At 44.1% G+C, this 21,446-nt stretch overlaps 1 protein-coding gene across 1 annotated transcript in view; it reads left to right on the forward strand.

The window, feature by feature from the left end:
• KLB (klotho beta) overlaps positions 1 to 20,136 on the forward strand; it is a 40,730-nt gene extending 20,594 nt beyond the window's left edge. Inside the window, exons 3-5 of the mRNA XM_061584395.1 lie at positions 855 to 1,123; positions 5,240 to 6,383; positions 11,354 to 20,136. Of these exons, the coding sequence (XP_061440379.1) occupies positions 855 to 1,123; positions 5,240 to 6,383; positions 11,354 to 11,754 (1,814 nt within the window). The 3' untranslated portion in view covers positions 11,755 to 20,136. The remainder of the gene's footprint in view (positions 1 to 854; positions 1,124 to 5,239; positions 6,384 to 11,353) is intronic.
• The last annotated feature ends 1,310 nt before the right edge of the window (positions 20,137 to 21,446 follow it).

Raw genomic sequence — 21,446 nt, forward strand, 5'->3', positions numbered from 1 at the left:
GGCAGCCCACTTCAGACGGAGCTAATCATAGATTGCCTGGGGTGTGTGGCTAGGTATGCACATTATTGTTGTACAGGCAGAGGTAGCCTGGCATGTTCCCACAGGCCCCCTTACATATTCTGTACCCATAGGTACCCACAGGTATGAATAGGGCTCATATAGAAAAGGCGGATCCATACCATACATTTAAAGCATATCCAACACCATTTAAAGCACATGACTTCCTCCAAAGGATTCTGGGAACTGTGGGTTTCCCTGCACAGAGCAAGCAAACTAATTTCCATTATTCTTTGGAAGAAGTCATGCGCTTTCAATGTAAGTCTAAGAGCAGGCTAAACTTAATATGCTGTTTCATTTGTCTGCATCTAATTGCAGTTTTTTTAAAAAATGCAAATAGCATCAGCTGCAGGGGAGGGGACTGCTAATTAACAGAATCATAGCAGGCATGGAGAGGGAATGTAACTCTTTCCTCCATTGCTGCATTCCTGAGAAAAATCCCTCATCTGAAGGTACCAGTTGCATTGGTGCCAAATGTAGGGTCAAAGCAAATACCAGCTTCAGAAAAGAGATTTTTCCGAATCACAACACCTTCTGCAGAGAAGGTATCTTTAGGAGGAGGGTCCTTGGCCTCTCAAAGTAAGGCTGGGAAAGATGCCCTCTGAAACTCTAAAGAGCCTCTGCCAGTCAGTGTTGACAGTACTGAATTACACAAATCAATGGTCTGACTCAATATAAAGCAGTTTCCTGTGTTCAGGTATCTTCTTCCAAAACCATTTTACCATGCATACTTGTAATGCAAATCATGTTCTGGTTTTTGCTAGTATGGTCACTTTAAATTTATGTCCCTTATGCAGCAATTAAGTATGATCAAATTGATGTATTTGGCTACACGGCTTGGTCCCTCCTGGATGGAATTGAATGGCATCACACCTATAATACCAGAAGAGGATTATTTTATGTAGATTTCAATAGCAAAGAAAAAGAGCGGATTCCAAAGTCATCTGCATTTTATTACAAGCAAATCATACAAGAAAATGGCTTTCCTCTGAAGGAATCAACCCTAGCTTTCCACAACCAGTTTCCCTGTGACTTCTCCTGGGGGATGACAGAGTCAGTCATTAAGGTAAGCATAATAAATTGTCTTTCCTTGGACCATGTTAATTAACCAAGACCATTTTGTACCTGCAGAGTCTTTAGATACCTGGATATCTATCCAGGGCTATCTGTTTAGATAGAAATGAGTTTTACTTCAAAATGCATTTGAGGGCCCTCCCGCTCATTCTGTTGTGTGGGGCCCCTAGACATCTGCCTCAAAGCCTGGCCTGGTGGCACCACTGCCACCACCCACTATGCACAAGTTGAAGCATCTACATATGCAAAGTGCGCTCTGGATCCAAGCTACAGTTTTCTTAAAATATTCATCTCCACATTCAGCTGGAGTGGTTCTTCTAGAGAGGAAGCAGAGCAAAATAATGTACTTTTAATGGCTCATACATGAAATCTAATTCAACTCAGTTTCAGCCTCACACACACACAAACACACAAACACAGGAAAAGCCTGTAGATATCATGCTAATAATGACATCCATCTGCACTAATAGATAGTTTGAGGATATACAGTATTGTGTTTATTAGTTTTAGTAGAAAACTTTGTTAGGTCAGCAGAGGGTAATTTGACAGAGAAACAGATGGTTTCAATTGAAAAAAATAAATTCAGAATGATAAAATGTAAATAAAAGAATATAGCCCACAGCAAGATGGAAAACATAGTTAGAGAGCAGAAAGAATAGCAGAAATGCATATATACACAAACATATCTGGGGCAATTTGGCTCACTAGGGGAATCACATTTACTCATTTCGGGATGAGTGCCTGCCAATTTTTTCTTGCCTTGAGGGCTCCATTTTGATAGTCGTTCTCTCTTGCTCTCTCGTATTTATTTAAAATGTTTATATCCTGTTTTTCAGCCTGACAACAGGCCTTCAAGGCAACTGACTTGATTTGCTGACCGTAACAGAAAATTAACACACAGTATACATAAGGCTGGTTTTTTTTTTTAAGGCTCTGAGGGAGATAGGGATGTAAAATATGTGCCTACTCCCCAGTTCTTAGACCAGCATTCTTCAACCTTGGGTCCCCAGATGTTGTTCAACTACAACTCCCATCTTCCCAGATCATTGGCTAGGATGGCAGGGGATGATGGGAGTTGCTGTGGAACAACATCTGGGGACCCATGACTGAAGAACACTGCCTTAAATGATACTGTTGCTGCTCTTTATTAGTTCTGTGGTGGGAGCAACCAGAGCCAGGAAGTGCCTGATGTCTTCATCCTTGTGGGTAGAGTACCCCTTCACCCAATCAGCTGGACAGCTGCAGCTCTTGGCTCTTTTTAGCAGTAGTGGGGGTCTGTTTGTGCTTTTCCTTTAGTGTTCTAGTTTGACACACACAGCCGGGTTTTCATGCCCCACAGGAACCTGCCCACAAAAGATTAATCTACCCAGAATTTCTTTTTTTAATTTGTATTGATGCAAATATCAGCTTGGGATGGGTTTGGTGTTTTTTTTTGAAGATCCACAGCAAAGGGAGGAAGGGTTACACTCTCCCTGCCCTGTTGCCACAATCCCAAGACTGACTGGCCCTCTTGTGGCTGGTATTTGCATTTCTAAGAAATGTCATACAACATAAAGAGACACATTTAGGATCATGGGTAGTTTGGCCCTGCATCCATTTCTTCTGTGATGATATCTGTCCACAGACAATTTATTTCATTAATCTTTAACCTCTTTCAGACACTCAGTAGTACCCACACAATCCCCAAGGAGCTTGCTAACCAGCCGAAATCACGCAGAGGTAGGGATAGCAGAGGAATTTGATTTTGTTTGCATTTTAATGAGAAACTGTCAAACTTACACTTCTGAAGCCAACATGTGGACTGAAACACAATTATCCTTTGAAATTTGCACTGGCCTGAAATGTGTGATGCAGTTCTCCAACCCACCAATGGGTACAAAAATGCGTACGTTAGGAGAAAGTGTGAAGGAAGTGCATACCTTCATGAAAAATAACATACAAGATTGCATTATATCAGGGATGTGCTTGCAAAAATGTGTATATTAGTCAAAACTTCATATGAAACTGTGTATATTAGGATAAATTTGCACTAAAATGCTGATGTATTTTCATGAGGATTTTTTTTAAAATCACAAATTGCTCCCATCTTAAAAAATATTTTATCTGAAGTCAGCAGTTCACTTAGATCATTATAGGCTCTGGACTTCATGGTCTTATGTCCCTTGTCCCCCCAATAGATGATAATGGCTTATATCCAAAGTTGCACAAGTGGTCTTCCTCTGTCAGAGCTTGGAAAAGTTACTTTTTTGAACTACAACTCCCATCAGCCCCAGCCAGCATGGCCACTGGATTGGGCTGATGGGAGTTGTAGTTCAAAAAAAGTAACTTTTCCAAGCTCTGTCCTCTGTGGGGAAAGCCATGACTGTCAAGTGGTATAAATGTGTTTCACCTGTATGATGTGGATGTGACCAAATGTTTCCCCATACTTTGATTCCTAATGCTTAAACTTTTTTCTTTTTGTGCGCTGTTCAGTTTTATCTATAGTATATATATATAGTTTTTTTCTCTTTTTATTTAGTATTTTTTCCAAAAGTTTTATTTAGTTGTTGTATCTTCATCTGAATTCATACTGATTTCTCCCCCCGCTCCAAATTATATTTTATGTAAACTGCTGAGAGAATTTTTTTCATATTAAGCAGCCTTGGTAAAAATGAGGTGCCAGTATTCCTATCTTGATAAAAGTGCCTTGGGTGCCAGAACAAAATGGCTGCTATGGACAGCAAAAAAAGAAGTAGAAGAGGTTCTGGTGCTCCATACTGGTGAGAACTGCCCCCCAAAAAAGCCTATGTATCTTTTATAAAATAAATAGATTAGACAAACAGACAGACAGACAGGAGATTCTAGACAGACCACAATAAGAACTTCTTCACACAACCAGTAATTAAGGTATGGAATTCACTCCTTCAGGATGTGGGGTGGCTTCTAGCTTAGATGTAGATTCATCCCCATTATTGAGGCTGTTCAGTTGCCTCTGCCAACATTGCCTACTGAGAGATCAAGCAGACAGGCTGGATTACCGGCACAGTGGATCTTGATGGTCTCATTGGTTTCCTTTTCGGAAGGCTAACTGGTTCGTGTGAACCATGTTTGCTTAACTCCACTTTTTACTTCCCCAAATGAATATTTTATCACAAAATTAAGAATTTAAAGATGTGTTAATACAAACATTCATGGAAGTTTTTTGGGGGGACAGGTTGGCTTACACTGGAATCATAACGCCTTCTACCATTCTTTAGAGCAGCCTTCAGCAACCTGCTGCCCTCCAGATATTTAGGACTACAACTGTTTAGGGACAGAAATTTGATTCAGCTTGGATTAAAGTCAAACCCACCTAATTCAAACTTCCTGAAACAATGCACAAACCGAAACACAACCACCCTTTGAAATTCGCACTATGAATTTTCAAGGCACTTCTCCAGCAAAGTAATGTGTACAAAAATGAATGTACTAAAGTGTGTATAAAAATGCATATAAAAATAATATTTAAAATGGATTATATTAGGGAATACTGATTTGCAAAGAATGTGTGTATTAGGAGAAAGTGGCACTAAAATGCTGATGAATTTTCCAGGGAACTTTAGTTTAAAAAAAATTTCTTTGCAAAGTGATGCAGAATTGTGGAGATCTGAATTTAAGACTGGAAAAATGAGGAACTGAAATGGACAGATTTACCCATGCCTAGTGCTGGCTGGGGCTGATAAGGCCGTAGCCCAAAACATCTAGAGAGCACCAAGTAGGTGAAGACTTATTTAGAGAACCACTACTTAAAAATGGTAGGGCTTTTCACAAGTCGACCTGGTATCCCTCCGGTTGTTTGCACATGTAAAATGATGTGCTGTCAGGTCTCAGCAAGATGAAGTATTCATCATCTCTGCCAGTGACCTGGCTGTTTACATGCATCTTTGTATTTCAACAGTATGGTTACAGTGACACCTAGTGATAGAGATAAAAACCTGGGATACTGTTGTACCATTTAGATGGGCAGTGTTGGCAGGACAGACAGAAAACAACCTAAAAGTGCAAATTATAAAATTGGTCTCGGGGATGGGGGGACTAAACCAATCATCTTTCTTAAATTAAAAATCATATATTTCATTATCATTTGCAGGCAGAATCTGTTGCTTCCTCTCCACAGTTCTGCGATCCCAATCTCTATCTCTGGAATGTTACTGGAGATGGACTTTTCTACCCGGTGAAAGGTGTGAAACTGAAAACTCGACTGGCTCAATGTACAGACTTTGTTAGCATTAAAACACAACTTAATCTGTTATCACAGTTGAAAATCACCCATTATAGATTTGCGCTGAATTGGTCACTGCTTCTGCCCAGTGGTGATTTGTCATCCATAAACAGACAAGTCCTTCGATACTATCGATGTGTGATCAGTGAGCTATCCAAGCTCAACATTAAGCCTGTGGTCACCTTATATTATCCAACTCACCGGTCCTTGGGGCTGCCTGGTCCTTTACTTCAGAATGGTGGCTGGATAAATCAGTCCACTGTCCAGGCTTTCAGAACTTATGCAGAAATGTGTTTTCAGGAGCTTGGGGACTTGGTTAACTTCTGGATCACAATAAATGAGCCTAACCGACTCAGTGATATCTATAACAGCAGCAGTAAAGATACCTATGAGGCAGCCCATAATTTATTGATAGCACACGCCTTGGCTTGGCATGTCTACAATAAACAATATCGATCCTTTCAGCATGGTCAGGTGTCTCTGTCTCTACATTCTGATTGGGCAGAACCTGCCAACCCATTTATTGACACCCATTGGGAAGCTGCTGAGAGATTCCTTCAGTTTGAAATAGCTTGGTTTTCTGATCCAATTTTTAAGACAGGAGACTATCCCGCAGCTATGAGAGAATACCTTGCCTATAAGAACAGCAAAGGCCTCTCTGGCTCTTCTTTGCCGTATTTCACAAATGAAGAGAAGAAACTCGTCAAAGGGGCTGCTGATTTTTATGCACTGAATCATTTCACCACAAGATTTGTGATCCATGAGTCTAAAAATGGAAGTCGATATGATTTTGATCAGGATGTTCAATTTCTGCAAGATATCACCTGCCTAAATTCCCCCTCTCGCTCAGCAGTAGTGCCTTCGGGGTTACGCAAAATCCTAAACTGGATTAAAAAACATTATGGCGATATAGACATCTACATCACAGCAAGTGGGATAGATGATCACTCTTTAATCAGTGATGGCCTTCGTAAATACTACATGGAAAAATATGTACAGGAAGCTTTAAAAGGTGAGTGATAATGTAAAAGAGATTCACAACACTTTATAAGAGCACTTAGCATTTGGGGTAGGGCTATGACTGAGTGGGAGAGCACATGCTTTGAATGCAGAAGGTCCCAGCTTCAATCCCTGGCATCCCCAGATAGGGCTGAAAGTGCCTCTAGTCTGCAAGTATTGCGCAAGAGGGGTACAAGTGCATACTGGAATTTTGGGCTATATCTCTAGCACAACAGACATCTGCTTGCGCAGTGGAACCATTACAATTCCATATGGAAGAACAACTAAAAACAATCCCATATATACAGACAATTTAACTGTATTGTTAATTTCAAATCCTACAGATAGACTGGGATAAAAATCTCCACTTAAAAGCTTTGTTGAAAAAGGCTACCAGTCATGATGGCTATTTAGGGAACTTGCCAGTTCAGAAGCAATATACTCCAGAATAGCAGTTGCTGAGAAGCAGTAACGGAAAAGAGAGCCCTGTTTATGGGCTTCTCAGAGGACTGAGGAGACACAGCTTCAAATCCCTTCTCTGTCTTGAAACTCACTGAAGGAAACTTCAGCCAGTCAGGGTTGATGTGAGGAGAAAGGTGAAGAAAGAACCACGGCTGCTGCCTTTAACTCATTGGATGAAAGTCAGAATATAAATGTAATAAAATAAATTTAGTTGGCTACTGTGGGAAATAGGATACTGGATTAGCTGGACCTTTGGTCTAACCCAGCAGGACTCTTCTTATGTTCTTGCCTTGGTAAATATTAGCTGTCACCCCATGAAGGCGCATTCCCAAGACATATTATTTCATGAAACTGACATGTTTACAACTCATGTCTTGGAATGACTTTACCATGTCAGAAAATAAGTGAAGTGGCCCTCAGTGGAACAAGGAATAATGTTTTCTGATCCATCGGGATTTTTCCTCCCCTTTGATCTTGTCTAAAAAGGCACAAATGGAAAGACTGGATCTGCTTTGGATGTGTTCCAAAGTCTACACGGATCTCTTCATTTGTCATGTGATGGAGGAATCATGGAGTTAGATGAGTGGTGGTTGCAATCTTCTTGCTGACCAGAATAATTTGGGTATAAGGCTTCCCTGTACCACTTTGAGCCTGCTTCTACAGATACGGTGCTTCCAGTTCTACCCAAAGAATGAAATGGGAGTGCAGCACACATTGATGCACACTCGCTGCTGGACACAGCAGACTGTGAATTTGATACCTCCCATTTGTTTTCCTAATCCATTCAACGCTTCCAGGCAAAGAACAGATGCCATCATCTCGCTACTGCAGATATGCCAGTCGTACCATAGTGATTGGCTTCAGCATAAAATATCCAAGGGCTTATTTGCACAGCAAAAGCAGCCTGCTGCCATAGACAGAAGTGAGCATCATAGTGTAGTCACATGGCCATATTTTTCACGATGGCTATGAACTGTTCACTCCATGGCCCAGATCTTTATAATTTCTGTCACATGTCTTATTTCTATCCTATTCACAAAATATGCCATCAAAGCAGAAGAAAAATAGTTTGCAATGAGCGTTTCGCCATGTGTATGGGGACATTAATAGCTTTGGACATGTGAAGCTGCTTTATACCATCAGACCATTGGTCCATCTAGCCCAGTATCTCCTCTGACTGGCAATGGCTTTCCAGACTCTTCTATCACCTGCTACCTAACCATTTAACTGGAGATGCTGGGGGTTGAACGCAGGACCTTCTACATACAAAGTATTTGTTCCACCACTGCGCTATGGCCAGTCCCTCATGCCCATGGAAAATCAAATGATGAGCCTTCTACTGTATCTTGGAATGCTGTGCTTAACATGGATGATGATTATCTTGCTTGGAAGGTAAAATTATGTAATTAATACAATTTTATATAGATCTGTCTGTGTCTACTGGGATGAGGGAGAAATGTGGTTCCGTTTGCATTTTAATACGAACCTATCTAATTTGCTGTTCTTTAAATAATTGTTGTTATGTGCCTTCAAGTCGATTACGACTTATGGCAAACCTATGAATCAGCGACCTCCAATAGCATGTTATAAACCACCCTGTTCAGATCTTGTAAGGTCAGGCCAGTGGCTTCCTTTATGGAATCAATCCATCTCTTGTTTGGTCTTCCTCTTTTTCTACTCCCTTCTGTTTTTCCCAGCATTATTGTCTTTTCTAGGGAATCATGTATTCTCAATATGTGTCCAAAGTATGATAACCTCAGTTTCATCATTTTAGCTTATAATTATTGTTCTGGTTTAATTTGTCCTAATACCCAATTATATGTCTTTTTTGCAGTCCATGGTATGCGCAAAGCCCTCCCCTAACACCACATTTCAAATGAGTTGATTTTTCTCTTGTCCACTTTTTTCACTGTCCAACTTTCACATCCATACATAGAGATCAAGAATACCATGGTCTGAATGATCCTGACTTTAGTGTTCAGTGATACATCTTTGCATTTGAGGACCTTTTCTAGTTCTCTCATAGCTGCCCTCCCCAGTCCTAACCTTCTTCTGATTTCTTGACTATTGTCTCCATTTTGGTTAATGACTGTGCCGAGGTATTGATAATCCTTGACAAGTTCAATGTCCTCATTGTCAACTTTAAAGTTACATAACTCTTCTGTTGTCATTACTTTAGTCTTCTTGACATTCAGCTGTAGTCCTGCTTCTGTGCTTTCCTCTTGAACTTTCATCAGCATTCGTTTCAAATCATTACTGGTTTCTGCCAGTAGTATGGTATTGTCTGCATATCTTAAGTTATTGATATTTCTCTCTCCATCTCTAAACAATACATGAACCAAAATTCTGCTGTCCTTTGAACTTGCTAGGGGCAAGGGCCGTAGCTTAGTGGCAGAGCATCTGCCTTGCATGCAGAAGGTACAAAGTCCAACCCTTGGCTTCTCTAGTTAGAGCTGGGAGAGACTCCTGCCTGAAACCCTGCAGACCCGCTGCCAGTTAGCGTAGACAATACTAAGCTAAATGGGCCTGTGGTATTACTCAGTGTAACACAGCTTATGTTCCTATGTGTCCAAACTATGTGTATGAATAGGCAAAACTGCATACAATATATATATAAGAACGCGAAAAATCCCTACTGACTATAGTATACAGCCACTCTTGTGGCTGTATAATTAGGAGAAACTGGCACTAAAACGTTGACAAATTTTCGTCAAGACTAAAAATATTCACAGACTGATGCAGAAATGTGAGGAACGGAATTTAAGGTTGGAAAAATGAGAAACGGAAATTGACAGATTTGTCCATCCCTGTCTATGACTCAATAGTCAAGACCAGAGCTTTCCAAATGTTCAGAAATGCCTCCCCCCCAACTGTGCTTAGAGAGATGTTAAGCTTTGCTTTCTTAAGAGGTAGGCTGCACTACTGTGTTCCCCATGAGGAACTCTGTAGCACAGCTGATTCTAGTGAGCTTGAAGTCAGTTGATAGGCACTGACTTCAATCTCTGCTTTTATTTATTTATTATTTGATTTATATCCCGCCCTTCCAGCAGGAGCCCAGGGCGGCAAACAGAAACGCTAAAAACACTTTAAAACATCATGAAAACAGACCTTAAAATACAATAAAACAAAACATTAAAAACATTTTTAAAAAAAGCTTTAAAAATATCGTTTAAAAAAGGGTTAAAAACATATCATTAAGAAAACACATATTAACAAGCAATTCTAACATAGATGCAGACTGGGATAGGTCTCAACTTAAAAGGCTTGTTGAAAGAGGAGTCTTCAAAAGGTGCGCCCAAAAGATAGCAGAGATGGCGCCTGCCTAATATTCAAGGGGAGGGAATTCTACAGGGTAGGTGCTGCCACACTAAAGGTCCATTTTCTATATTGTGCAGAACAAACCTCCTGATAAGATGGTATCTGCAGGAAGCCCTCATCTGCAGAGCGCAGTGAGAGACTGGGTATATAAGGAGTAAGACAGTCTTTCATGTATCCTGGTCCCGAGCTGTATAGGGTTTTGTATACCAAACTAGAACCTTGAACTTGGCCCAGTAGCAAATGGGCAGCTTTTCTGCTATGACTGGGTGACTACTCTCAGGGAGCTTGAAGTCAGTGACTAGTATAGCTCTTTTGATGAAGGCTACATTTAGATCCAGACATCATTTGTTGGTTGATCAACATTTTGAACCCTCTCTAGCATGGCTAATTGTGAGCTAAGTGTGATATAGCAGATCAAGTTCTGGAGTCTTAAATCCTCACTCTGCAGTTGCGTTCTCTGAATAAACAAAAAGAAGCGGATCTCTTACCCAAGGACCACACAGTCTAAATTTCAACACCGGGAGACAACAGAGGGAAGGATGGGACACAGTAAAAAGAGAAGCATGAGGAGGAGGGACTAGGAGAGTCAAGGGCAGGCAGTTGGCCAGGTTGGGCATGGGCCGAGGGCCCCAGGAACTTAGAATGGCCTCTCACTTGCCTCATCTAGCCATGCCACCATTCCCCATGCTCCCTGCTGAGCCCTGGATGCTTTTACATGGCAGCCAGTGCTGCTGCTTTTGAACAGGAGCCAAGCTCAGCTCCCGTCTGCCATTTTAAGCTACCCAAAATGTAATGCCCTGGCCCATAGATCTATAGACTGAGCAACACTAAAATTTAACTTTACATGGAAGACAGCCACTATGGATGGGAGCTGGACATAGCTCTCATTCAAAGGTGCCCCTACCTGTCCACTGCTGACTGGGGGGTCTGGTGGAGAGTGGTGCTGCAGTGGCAAATAAAGCATGCCACAGCTGCCTCCGCTACAAGCAGGGCAGGGGCTGGGCCCTGTCCTGGTTGAGGGTGGCTGCTTTGGGGGTGGGGCTAGTTGTCAGCACCATGCCAAGGGTCCTCTGAAGTCTGTTGCCAGCCCTGGGCAAGGGTTAAAAATGATAAGTAAACTGTATGTTGTAAATACTATATTTCAGTTCACACAGCCCAACAAGACTTTTTAATAGTCAATATTCACTTCTTTGTTGTTTTCAGCTTACCATATCGACAAAGTCAATGTCAGAGGCTATTTTGCATTTAAACTTGCTGACGAAAAATCCAAACCCAGACTTGGCTTCTTCACCTCTGAATCCAAAGCCAAGGCATCCGTTCAATTCTACAACCATCTGATTAGCAACAATGGCTTTCCCTTGGAGCCTGCAAATAATGTCTGTGGTCAGCCAAAGGAAAAAGCACCTTGTGCCCTCTGCCTACTTCTAATGCAGAAAAAGCCACTAGTGTTCTTTGGATGTTGCCTTTGCTGTACTCTCATCTTGCTCTTAAGTATTACTATTTTTCACAAAAGAAAAAGGAGAAAATGGTATTGGTCCAAAAATCTCAAGCACATCTGTGTTCCCGTCAAAACCAGACAGAAGAATGTTCTCAACCAGAAATAGAGCCATCTCTTTTTTTTCCTGCAGGAATGTCAACAGGAAGGATGAGATAAATTATTGGAAGAACTCCAAGTCACTCCAGTGGTGTATAACAAGAAGTGGTGACTGGTGGACTCTGATGTCAGCTGAAAGAACCTTGGACAGCTCCTTGAAAGTCTGGACTAAACCCCAGAGAGGATTCACTGCCCCACTGACATCGGAGCCACCAGCCTCCACTGACACCAAGGTACTTGTAAAAGAAAGCATACAGCTTTGTATGATCAGAATATTCATATTGGTTGATTCATGTTTACAGTCAGAGAATCCCAGGATGTTTACTCATGTGTTCATGTTTATTGTAAAGTCACTCAGGACTCCTTATTTATATTATCATACATCATGAGAGGAAAGAGGTTTTCACTTTTGGTTTCTTCAGAATAAGTCTTGATTACATAAAGGACGTTTAACCACTGTCATGCCTGAATATCTTAGGGCAAGCTCTTAGGACAGATGTATACCAAGGAAGAAAAAAATTGTATTAATTCAGTATCTAACTTATTTTAATTGTAGTTCAAACATGAATACATTCCTTATGTAACCTGGTACAGTAATTGAACTAGTCTGACTTGAAAAAGGACATGAATATGTCAGAATTTGTGCACTTCTATAGAAATGTCTTCAAATTTGTGGAGTTATTAAGGTATGCCTGCAGCTGTTGTGGTCTGCAGATGTGACATTTCCGTATTTTTGTTTTTGTCTCAAAGCTGAAGTTACTAGTATTTCAAACATGAACACTTAATTGCCAACTTGTCCCTAGCAAACTAGAAGTTTCATCTAGGCATCTACCATATTTATCTCACAACTGAGCATTTCAACTAATTCGGGGAAAGGGTTTAGTCCTCATTATTGTAAAAGCAAGATAAAAACTGCATTAACCCGCCTCAAGAACAATGAAGGACATGTGGTCTCCACAGCATCTGCTTCAAGCCCAGGCGTGTAATTGGGAAAGAGTCCTGAAATGTACCATTGGTCTCACCTGAAAGGTGATTTTCATAGGAGTGGGCCATCACTACGGGTAATAGTTCCACCTATCGTGCGAAGGCAAGAATGTTTTTGAAGTCAAGACTAGGGGCGTCAGGCCCCTCCCACTGTCCAGTTCATTCGTAGTGAGTCTAAAAAGAGATATCTAAAAATACAAGAACAAGGCCAACAGACCCGCCAGGAAAATAACACAATAGTCGCATGCATAATAACATGACTCTAACATAACAATATAACAGAGCTAAAAGTCTTGACTTCACTCTTACATTTAAATATAATAGCGTAACAATAATATGTAACCCATTAGAAATATCTAGTCATCCTCCAACTGGGAGGGTCGTGATGGCCCACTCCTATGAAAATCACCTTTCAGGTGAGACCAATGGTACATTTTCCATAGGAGGTGGGCCATCACTACGGGATGTACCAAAGCAGCCCATACAGGGAGGGACCACCCATGTGTTAATCCTCATTAAGAACCTGTTGCAACACTCGTCTGCCGAAAGATGCGTCAGCAGAGGCATAACGATCAATTTTATAATGCCTTATAAACGAGTGTGGAGTAGACCAGACTGCAGCCCTACAAATATCGGCAACAGGAGCATTAGTGGCAAAAGCAGCCGAAGTGGCAGCTGACCTGGTAGAATGAGCCGTTAGACTAGCTGGAACTGACAGCTTCAAAGACTCATATGCTAAAGTAATACATGCCCTTAACCAACGGGATAAGGTAGGATTGGATACTTTATGCCCCATAGATCTTGGATGAAAGGATACAAACAGAGACTCTGTTCGTCGAATCTCTTGGGTCCTAGACAGGTAGGTCTTGAGAGCCCTCCAGACATCTAACGAATGCCAAGCCTTCTCAAGAGGATGGGTAGGATTCAGGCAAAAGGAAGGCAAAACAATGTCCTGGTTGCAATGAAAAACTGAATCGACCTTGGGACGGAAGGAAGGATCAGTCTTCAGCACCACAGAGTCCTTATGGAAGACGCAGAGGTGTCGAGCAGAAGACAATGCGCCCAACTCCGAAACGCATCTGGCAGATGTGATTGCGATCAGGAACAAGACCTTGAAGGACAGTATACGTAGGGGCACAGTCCTGATGAGTTCAAACGGAGGGCATTGCAAAGCCTGCAGAACTTTCGGCAAACTCCATGAGGGGAACCGATGGACGACAGCCGGAGAGCATAGGGCGACACCCCTCAAAAAACGTTTGATGAACGGATGTGAGGAAATATGAGCTTCAGGAGAGGACACTGAGAGAATGGACGACAGAGTGGATGTATGTCGACGTAGAGTGTTGGGTCGAAGTCCCATCATAAAGCCGCTATGGAGAAATTGCAGCACCTGATGCACAGTGGCCTGGGATGGATCATGGTGGTGGGACTGGCACCACTTGGAGAAGGCCACCCAGGTATGTTGATAAATACGAGTGGTAGATGGTCTTCTCGAGGCCAAAATAATATCAATCACAGCATCAGACAGTCCAGCTGACCTCAAATGTCCCCGTTCAAACGCCACGCTGTTAGATTGAGCCAAGTAGGGTCCTGGTGCCATACTGGACCCTGGGATAGAAGGTCTGGCCTGACTGGAAGTGTCCAAGGATCCATCATTGACATTGCCAGAAGATCTGAGAACCACGGTCGGCGTGGCCAAAATGGTGCTATCAGAACCAGCTGTGCCCTCTCGGTTCGCGCCTTCCTCAAGGTTTTGGCTAACAATGGTATGGGAGGAAAGGCGTACAAGAGACCGTCTGGCCACGGTGTCGTCAGAGCATCCACTGCTTCCGCTGTTGAGTCCAGGTATCGGGCAAAGTACCTGGGGAGCTGGCAATTGCAACTGGAAGCAAACAGGTCGACTGAGAGAATGCCAAACCGACACTGGAGACGATGGAAAATGACTGGATGAAGTTTCCATTCTCCCAGAAAGACCTGTTGTCTGCTGAGCCAGTCTGCTGTCACATTCCAAATCCCTCTGAGATGTTCTGCTTCCAGGGATTGTAGATGTTGTTCTGCCCAGACAAAGATGAGGGAGGCTAAGTCCTGCAGAGGACGAGACCTGGTGCCCCCGTCTGTTCAAATGTGATTTTACACACGTGTTGTCTGTTCGAATGAGCACATGGTCCAAAGGGAACAGAGACTGAAAATGACGTAGAGCTAAGTGGACAGCCTTTAGCTCCAGCCAGTTGATGCTTTGAGTTTGCTCTGCGGTGGCCCAAACCCCCTGAACGTACTGGGAGTTGCAGTGGGCTCCCCAACCTATGAGGCTGGCATCTGTGGTTACAACGGTTCTGCGGGGTTCTCTGAACGACGTGCCCTTGGAGAGGTGTTGAACCTTGGTCCACCAGCGGAAGGAGAGACGCAGTGCGGGGCTCAAATGAACTTTGCGATGGTTGGAGCTGGCAATGTCCTTTTGAAAGGGCAACAGGGTCCATTGAAGGTGCCGAGTGTGGGCTCGAGCCCATGGCACAATGTGGATTGTAGATATGAACATTCCGAGTGCTCTGGCAGAAGCATGACGTCTGCGGATGTTAGTTGCATCAGGGACCTTGCGATGCTTGTGATGGCAGTGATGCGATCTGGAGCCAAGAATACCATTGCCTGCAGCATGTCCAACATTGCCCCTAGATGTAGTAGGCGTTGGGTTGGTTGGGGATGACTTTTGTCGAAGTTGACAAGCCAGCCGTAGGCCTGCAAAACATTGAGGGTGAGCATTAAATGATGATGAGCCAGCTTCTCAGACTTGGCCCATATTAGCAGATCATCCAGATATGGGTAGAGATGAACCCCTTGGGTCTGGAGATAAGCCACTAGGATGAGTAGCACTTTGGTAAACACTCTTGGAGCAGAGGAGAGGCCGAATGGCATCGCTCTATATTGAAAGTGCTGGTGGCCAAAAGCAAACTGAAGAAACTTTCTGTGGGCTATGCAAACGGGCACATGGAGATACGCTTCCTTAAGGTCGATAGAAGCCAGGAAGTCTCCTTCATGCAGACTCTCCGTAATGGAGTGGAGTGATTCCATTTTGAACCTGCGATATGTTACAAAACGGTTGACAAACTTGAGGTCCAATACCGCCCTCCATGATAAATCTCGTTTTGGCACAGCAAATAGGAGGGAGTACACCCCTTCCGACCTCTCAGTTGTGGGGACTGGCTCTATTGCCGCTATGTCCAAGAGGTGTTGTATAGCTGTCTGCATGATTCTGTGCCTGGCTGGTACCCTTGGGCAAGGGGACGGATGGAATCTGTCTGATGGGATTGCCCAAAACTCTATGGCATAGCCATGACTGAAAAGCTCCCTGATCCAGGAGACCGTAGTGAGGTGCAGCCAACGGTCTCCAAAATGAAGTAATCTGCCACCTATGGGCAGTGTGTTAATACTGCTTGCGTTGGCGAGGACCTCCCCTATATGAGGATGATGAGTTGCCCCTGCGCCCTTGGTACTGACCTCTGCCCTGGAAGCGTCGGTTCCAGGAGCCCCTGAATGAAGTGGGGTCATAGGATCTGAAGTCGCGGCCTCGTCCTCCTGGCCGCGTTCCTCGAAAGGGCTGGTTAGTACGGAAGGAAGGAAATCACCTGAAAGGCCTGTGGTCAATGTTCTTGACAGTGGCCAGAACCAGTTTGTGGGCGTCTTTGGGATCAACCAGCACTGCCTTTAGAGCTTCCTCGCCGAGAGTAAAGATCCGGAGTAAGGAGCCCTGGATAGATTCATTCTGGCCGCTGAATCAGCCTGCCAGTGGCGAAGCCAGAGGGTCCATCGCGCGACTATCTGAACCGTCATGGCTTGTGCCCCCAATTGAGTGGCATCCAAGGTGGCATCGGCCACAAAAGCTGCTGTCTTACGCAACTTTATCAGTGACCTTCTGAGGGCGACAGGATCAGGGTTAGTGTCCTCTAAAAGATCATCCAGCCACATCATAGCTGCTCTGGAGAAAAGGGAGGCCGAAGCGGAGGCACGCATGGAGAGGGCAGTGGCCTTGTGATTTTTGCGGAGGGCGAAGTCTATTCGTCGTTCAGTAGTGTCCTTTAATTGGGATTTCCCTTCCCTGGGCAAAAGAGAACGTGAAACAAGGCGAGCGATTGGTTCATCTATGCCAGGGACGTCTAACTTGGTGGCAAAGTCCAGAGCTAGGGCGTAAAACCTGTCAGCCAGGTTCTTGAAGCGGCAAGATTGGAATGGGTGAGCCCATTCTTCAGAGGCCAATTTGGCAATCGGGTCTGGCACCGGGATGTAATGTTCAGTAGGTGCAGGGGATTTGAGAACCTTGGCCCCTTTGATAGCTGGGGTGGAGGAAGTTGAAGGCGCAGTCTGGAGACCAAGGGTATTAACTACCCTGCGTGCCAGGGGCTGATAGTCTGAGGCATTAAACAAGCGATACGATGTATCCTCCTCATGATCTGAATAGTCGCTCCAGTCATCTCCTTCAACGTGGTCAGTGAAGGTTGACTCCTCCGCATACGAGGCTTCGTCAATACATCTGCCTCTGGCTACATCAAAGGGGTTTGGTGAACAGGAAGGATGAGCATCATGACACGCACATTGGTCCATGTTGAGTTGAGGTATGGCAGGAACTTGTGGTGGTGACTGCATTTGGGTGAAAAATGCCAGCATGGCTTGAAGTTGGGAGAGGAAATCAGGGGACGGCAGCAGCCCAGTTGTGGCAGATGTTTGTGCCTGAGTGGCTATTGGAACAGATGTTTTTGACGGTAAAACGGAGAGAGGCTGGTTAGGCGAAAGCTGAGTGGGGAAGCCAGCAAAATCTTCGTCAGAGGAAGCAGCAGGGGAATGAAGTATATCGCTTATGTGTGCGTGAGTTGCTGTGGTAGAGGTGGGGGTTGGCACAGAGGCATAGCGTGGCCGCTTTGGTTTGTTATGGCTGGAAAGATGTTTTGTCTTAGCCATTGCTTTAACATGCTTAGACTTAGTCGCCTTAGAGTGTTGCGGCTGGGTTGTTTGTGACATGCCTGGCTGATCTGGCATCATATTGGCTGATTGCGACATGCTTGGCTGTTCTGCCATCTTATATTAACTTGGGTGCAGTACACGGCCACAGAGGGGGTAGGATGTAAAGACCCGAACTGGCACAGTGTACGACCACAGAGGGGGTAGAATACACTGGCAGATGGCTAAGTGCACGGCCACAGAGGGGGCAGGATGCACTGTGGTATCAGCGTTAGTATAATATAGGCTGTATTTTAGGCTTGGTACACGGCCACAGAGGGGGCAGGATGTACAAAATATAGTTCAGATTAGTGCTGTAGGCTGGATTTCAGGCGTGGTACACGGCCACAGAGGGGGCAGGATGTACCGAATATAATTCGGATTTAGTACAAGGCAGCCACTGAGATTAAAGCTCCAGCCTTGATGATACAGCCACAGTAGATTTGTTTGAGTGAGCCACTGAAATTAAAGCTCCAGCCTTGATGATATAGTCACAGTAAATTTGTGTGAGTCAGCCACTGAGATTAAAGCTCCAGCCTTGATGATACAGTCACAGTAAATTTGTGTGTAAGGAAGCCTGTGTAAGTCTGTCTACGGCCCACATACAACACACATACAGATAGCTTGCAGGGAAGGTATCCGTTGGTTAATAAAGGGGTAACAAAAAGGGCGGGAAATTTAAATCCAACAAAAATGGCGCCCGGAAAAAAGAGCGGGAAAAAATGATCCAAAATGGCGGAGGGAGAAGAAGCAATGGCGGCCGTCTGGTAAGGAGCTGAGGGCTGCCCAGCACAGTCTCGCAAGAGGGGCCGCGGGGCCAATAGCCGCACTAGCGGCTCCAAAAACCCCCAAGGAGGGGACAGCCAGGAGAAAGGTAAGGCAGAAGGGGAAAGGCAGCCACCGCCGCCCGCCTGCAAAGCTCTTCGCGGTGGGGAAATTAAAGCCACGGAGCGAGGCTGAGCTCAAGTAAAAGCCGCTATTGAGAGAACCGCAGCCGCAGGCTTCAGTGGGGCGAGGCAGGACCCGGGCAGGCTAAAACAGGTAACGGGGTAACGCCGGGAGCCGCAGCCGCAAGCTCCCGCTGAGATCAGAAGAACCGCAGCCGCGGTTTCTCCGAGAGCGTCACGGAGCGCGGCTAAAAGCAGCCCAGCAAGAAAAACCGCTGGAGGAGGATTGCAGCCGCAAACTCCCGAGGGATGCGGCAGAACCCAGGAAGAAAAAGAAAAAACTTTAAAAGGGGTCAAAGGACGAGGGGAAACCGCAGCCGCGGTCTCTCTAAGAGCTGTAAAGCAATCCAACAGGGGAAATAAACTGCCCGGGCAAGGGAAAACTCCCCCAAGGAAAGTCCCCAGAAATCAGATAAGCGGTTAGACACAAGACAGAGGGGAGGAGAACACTTGGGAGACACACAAGTAACAATACCTCCGCACCGTCAAACACACAAACAAACACGAAAGACTTAGCTAAATGCTATGCTATATAGATCTCAATCTTGTTCGTACGAAGGCAAGAATGAACTGGAGAGTGGGAGGGGCCTGACGCCCCTAGTCTTGACTTCAAAAACATTCTTGCCTTCGCACGATAGGTGGAACTATTACCCGTAGTGATGGCCCACCTCCTATGGAAAATAGAGTACCTCCATCTCTGGTTCAGGTCAAAAGAAACAGTAACAAAAGGAATCTTTGAAGGAGAAGAGACTCACAATAGGGATGTGTCAAGTCGGTCTGTAAGAACTTTAGTGGGATAGTTCGATGTGAGAGCCAGAGGAAAGATTAGACTGTACAGCCCAAAAGCAATCTCCATGCTCCCAGTCCTTATGCCTCCCAAAACAGCACCATCCACAAATAAGGGTGGGCTGGGGGTATCAGCAGACTTGGAGACACCCAAAGGTCCATATATATTCCAAATATGTATTACAGAAAAATCCCACAGGAAAGGAAACCCTTGAAAATAATCTATTAGTGAGAAGTGTAAGCATTCCCAGGGCACAACCATATTTGGGAAGCATGAGTTACTACATTGTTTTGAAAAAAGTTGGCCTATTTGTGCTGTTAGAATTTCCTGATTCTATGACTTCAGTAGATGTGAAGAGACATAGGATACTGCTGTAATTTTTTTTAATGACCATGATTCCAAAGCTGTGGAACACTCCAACCTGTTCAGGACCCAAGGAACACAAATACAGCAGTTTTCTGTTGACCCCAGATTTGTTGTACACATCCCTTTTATTTACAAAGATGTGCCCTGTGATAGTTACATGTTTGAGATGTGCAAACCACATAATTGTTTATTAATGTTAAAACTTTCAGTGCAGTCTGGGTGGTCATCTGAAATTTTCTCTTTAATATGCACTTTACCTATTAAAGTCATATTTTCACCAGCTGTGGAAACGTGTCAGTTTCCTTTTTCACTAAAATGTCTAATATGCTTCTTCAAATGTACAATTTAAAAAATCTCCAGTGGGTGCAAGAACTAGGCTTAAATTTCTGGGCCAGTGATACCATTTAATACAGGGTGGGGAGCCAACAGCCTATGGGACTGCATGCAGCCCTCCAGATGTTGCTGGACTCCAACTCTTAGCCCATCAGCACAACCAGTTGACAGGGATGATGGGAGTTGTAGTCCAGTAACATCTGGAGGGCTGCCATTTACCCACCTCTGCTTTTAGCATCTTTGTCTTGTCCTCACTGCTGCTGCGGCAATGAGGTTAGATACCCCCCCTCCGGAGACTGCAGTTGGGGATGTAGAGTTAAACTCCCCCCCCCCATACATACACACACACACAGAGCAGTTAGGCTCCAGACAGTGGCTTTTCTTTTCCAAGACTAATTGTAGCACATGGGGGTGTTTGTGGGGTTCATAGCTGAGGAGGGGTTAACTGTTCTTTCTCTATGTGCTGTGGACACCCATCAAAAACACCCCCTTGGTGCCACTAACAGGTTTGGAAAAATCCTTCTATTGAAGCCTGTTGCAGCAGGTTTTCTAAAAACCCTTCCCCTGCTCTGCTGGCTGCAATGTCCAGGAAGATCACACCCACTCCAGCTATTGAGTAGAGGGTGTGCACACGCCTATGTTGTGTCCTCTCTATATTGTAGCTATGCCTACTGTTGATATCTAGCCCCCAGGGGGTTGGCCGAGAGGGAATGTAGCTCTTCAAAAAGGTTCCCCATGCAAAATTTTCTAGTTACTAATTTGCATGAGACACATTAATAAAATGAATGTTAGTTTGGCTATCATTTCCTGCCCCTGTCCATCCCTACAAGTGTCAGGCGTGTTACTAGTCTTTTAGAAAAAAATTAATCAATTATTCATCCTTGTTTAAAAACCAGCAGTGTTAAGTTGAAAATGGAATGAGGGAGAACAGGGTGTGTTGGTTGCATCCTCACAATCACTAGCCAATCAGTACCCTCCACTGCAGGCTTTTCCTTGTTTCTAACTGAATAAGGCTGCAAGCTTTCAAAACCAACTTTTGCAAGTTCATCTCTGGAAAAAAACAAAAACAAATTTATATTGAACAAAGTGAGCACACTCCTAAACTAGCCAGTGTTCTAAGTGTTACATTTGTCTGTATTTTCTTTCTTGGACCAGACCAAGTTTAATCAACCAATGTACGTTATCTTCATAACTCACAAAAAGTGTTAGATCTGGTTATGACTTTCCACTAGCAAAGCCTCTTCTAAAGCTGACAAGGCCTTTTTTCAGTCTAGCAAAACAATGCTCAAGAGTTCTTTC

Source organism: Rhineura floridana, chromosome 9 (assembly GCF_030035675.1).
Source record: "Rhineura floridana isolate rRhiFlo1 chromosome 9, rRhiFlo1.hap2, whole genome shotgun sequence".
NCBI classification, from domain to species: Eukaryota; Metazoa; Chordata; class Lepidosauria; order Squamata; family Rhineuridae; genus Rhineura; species Rhineura floridana.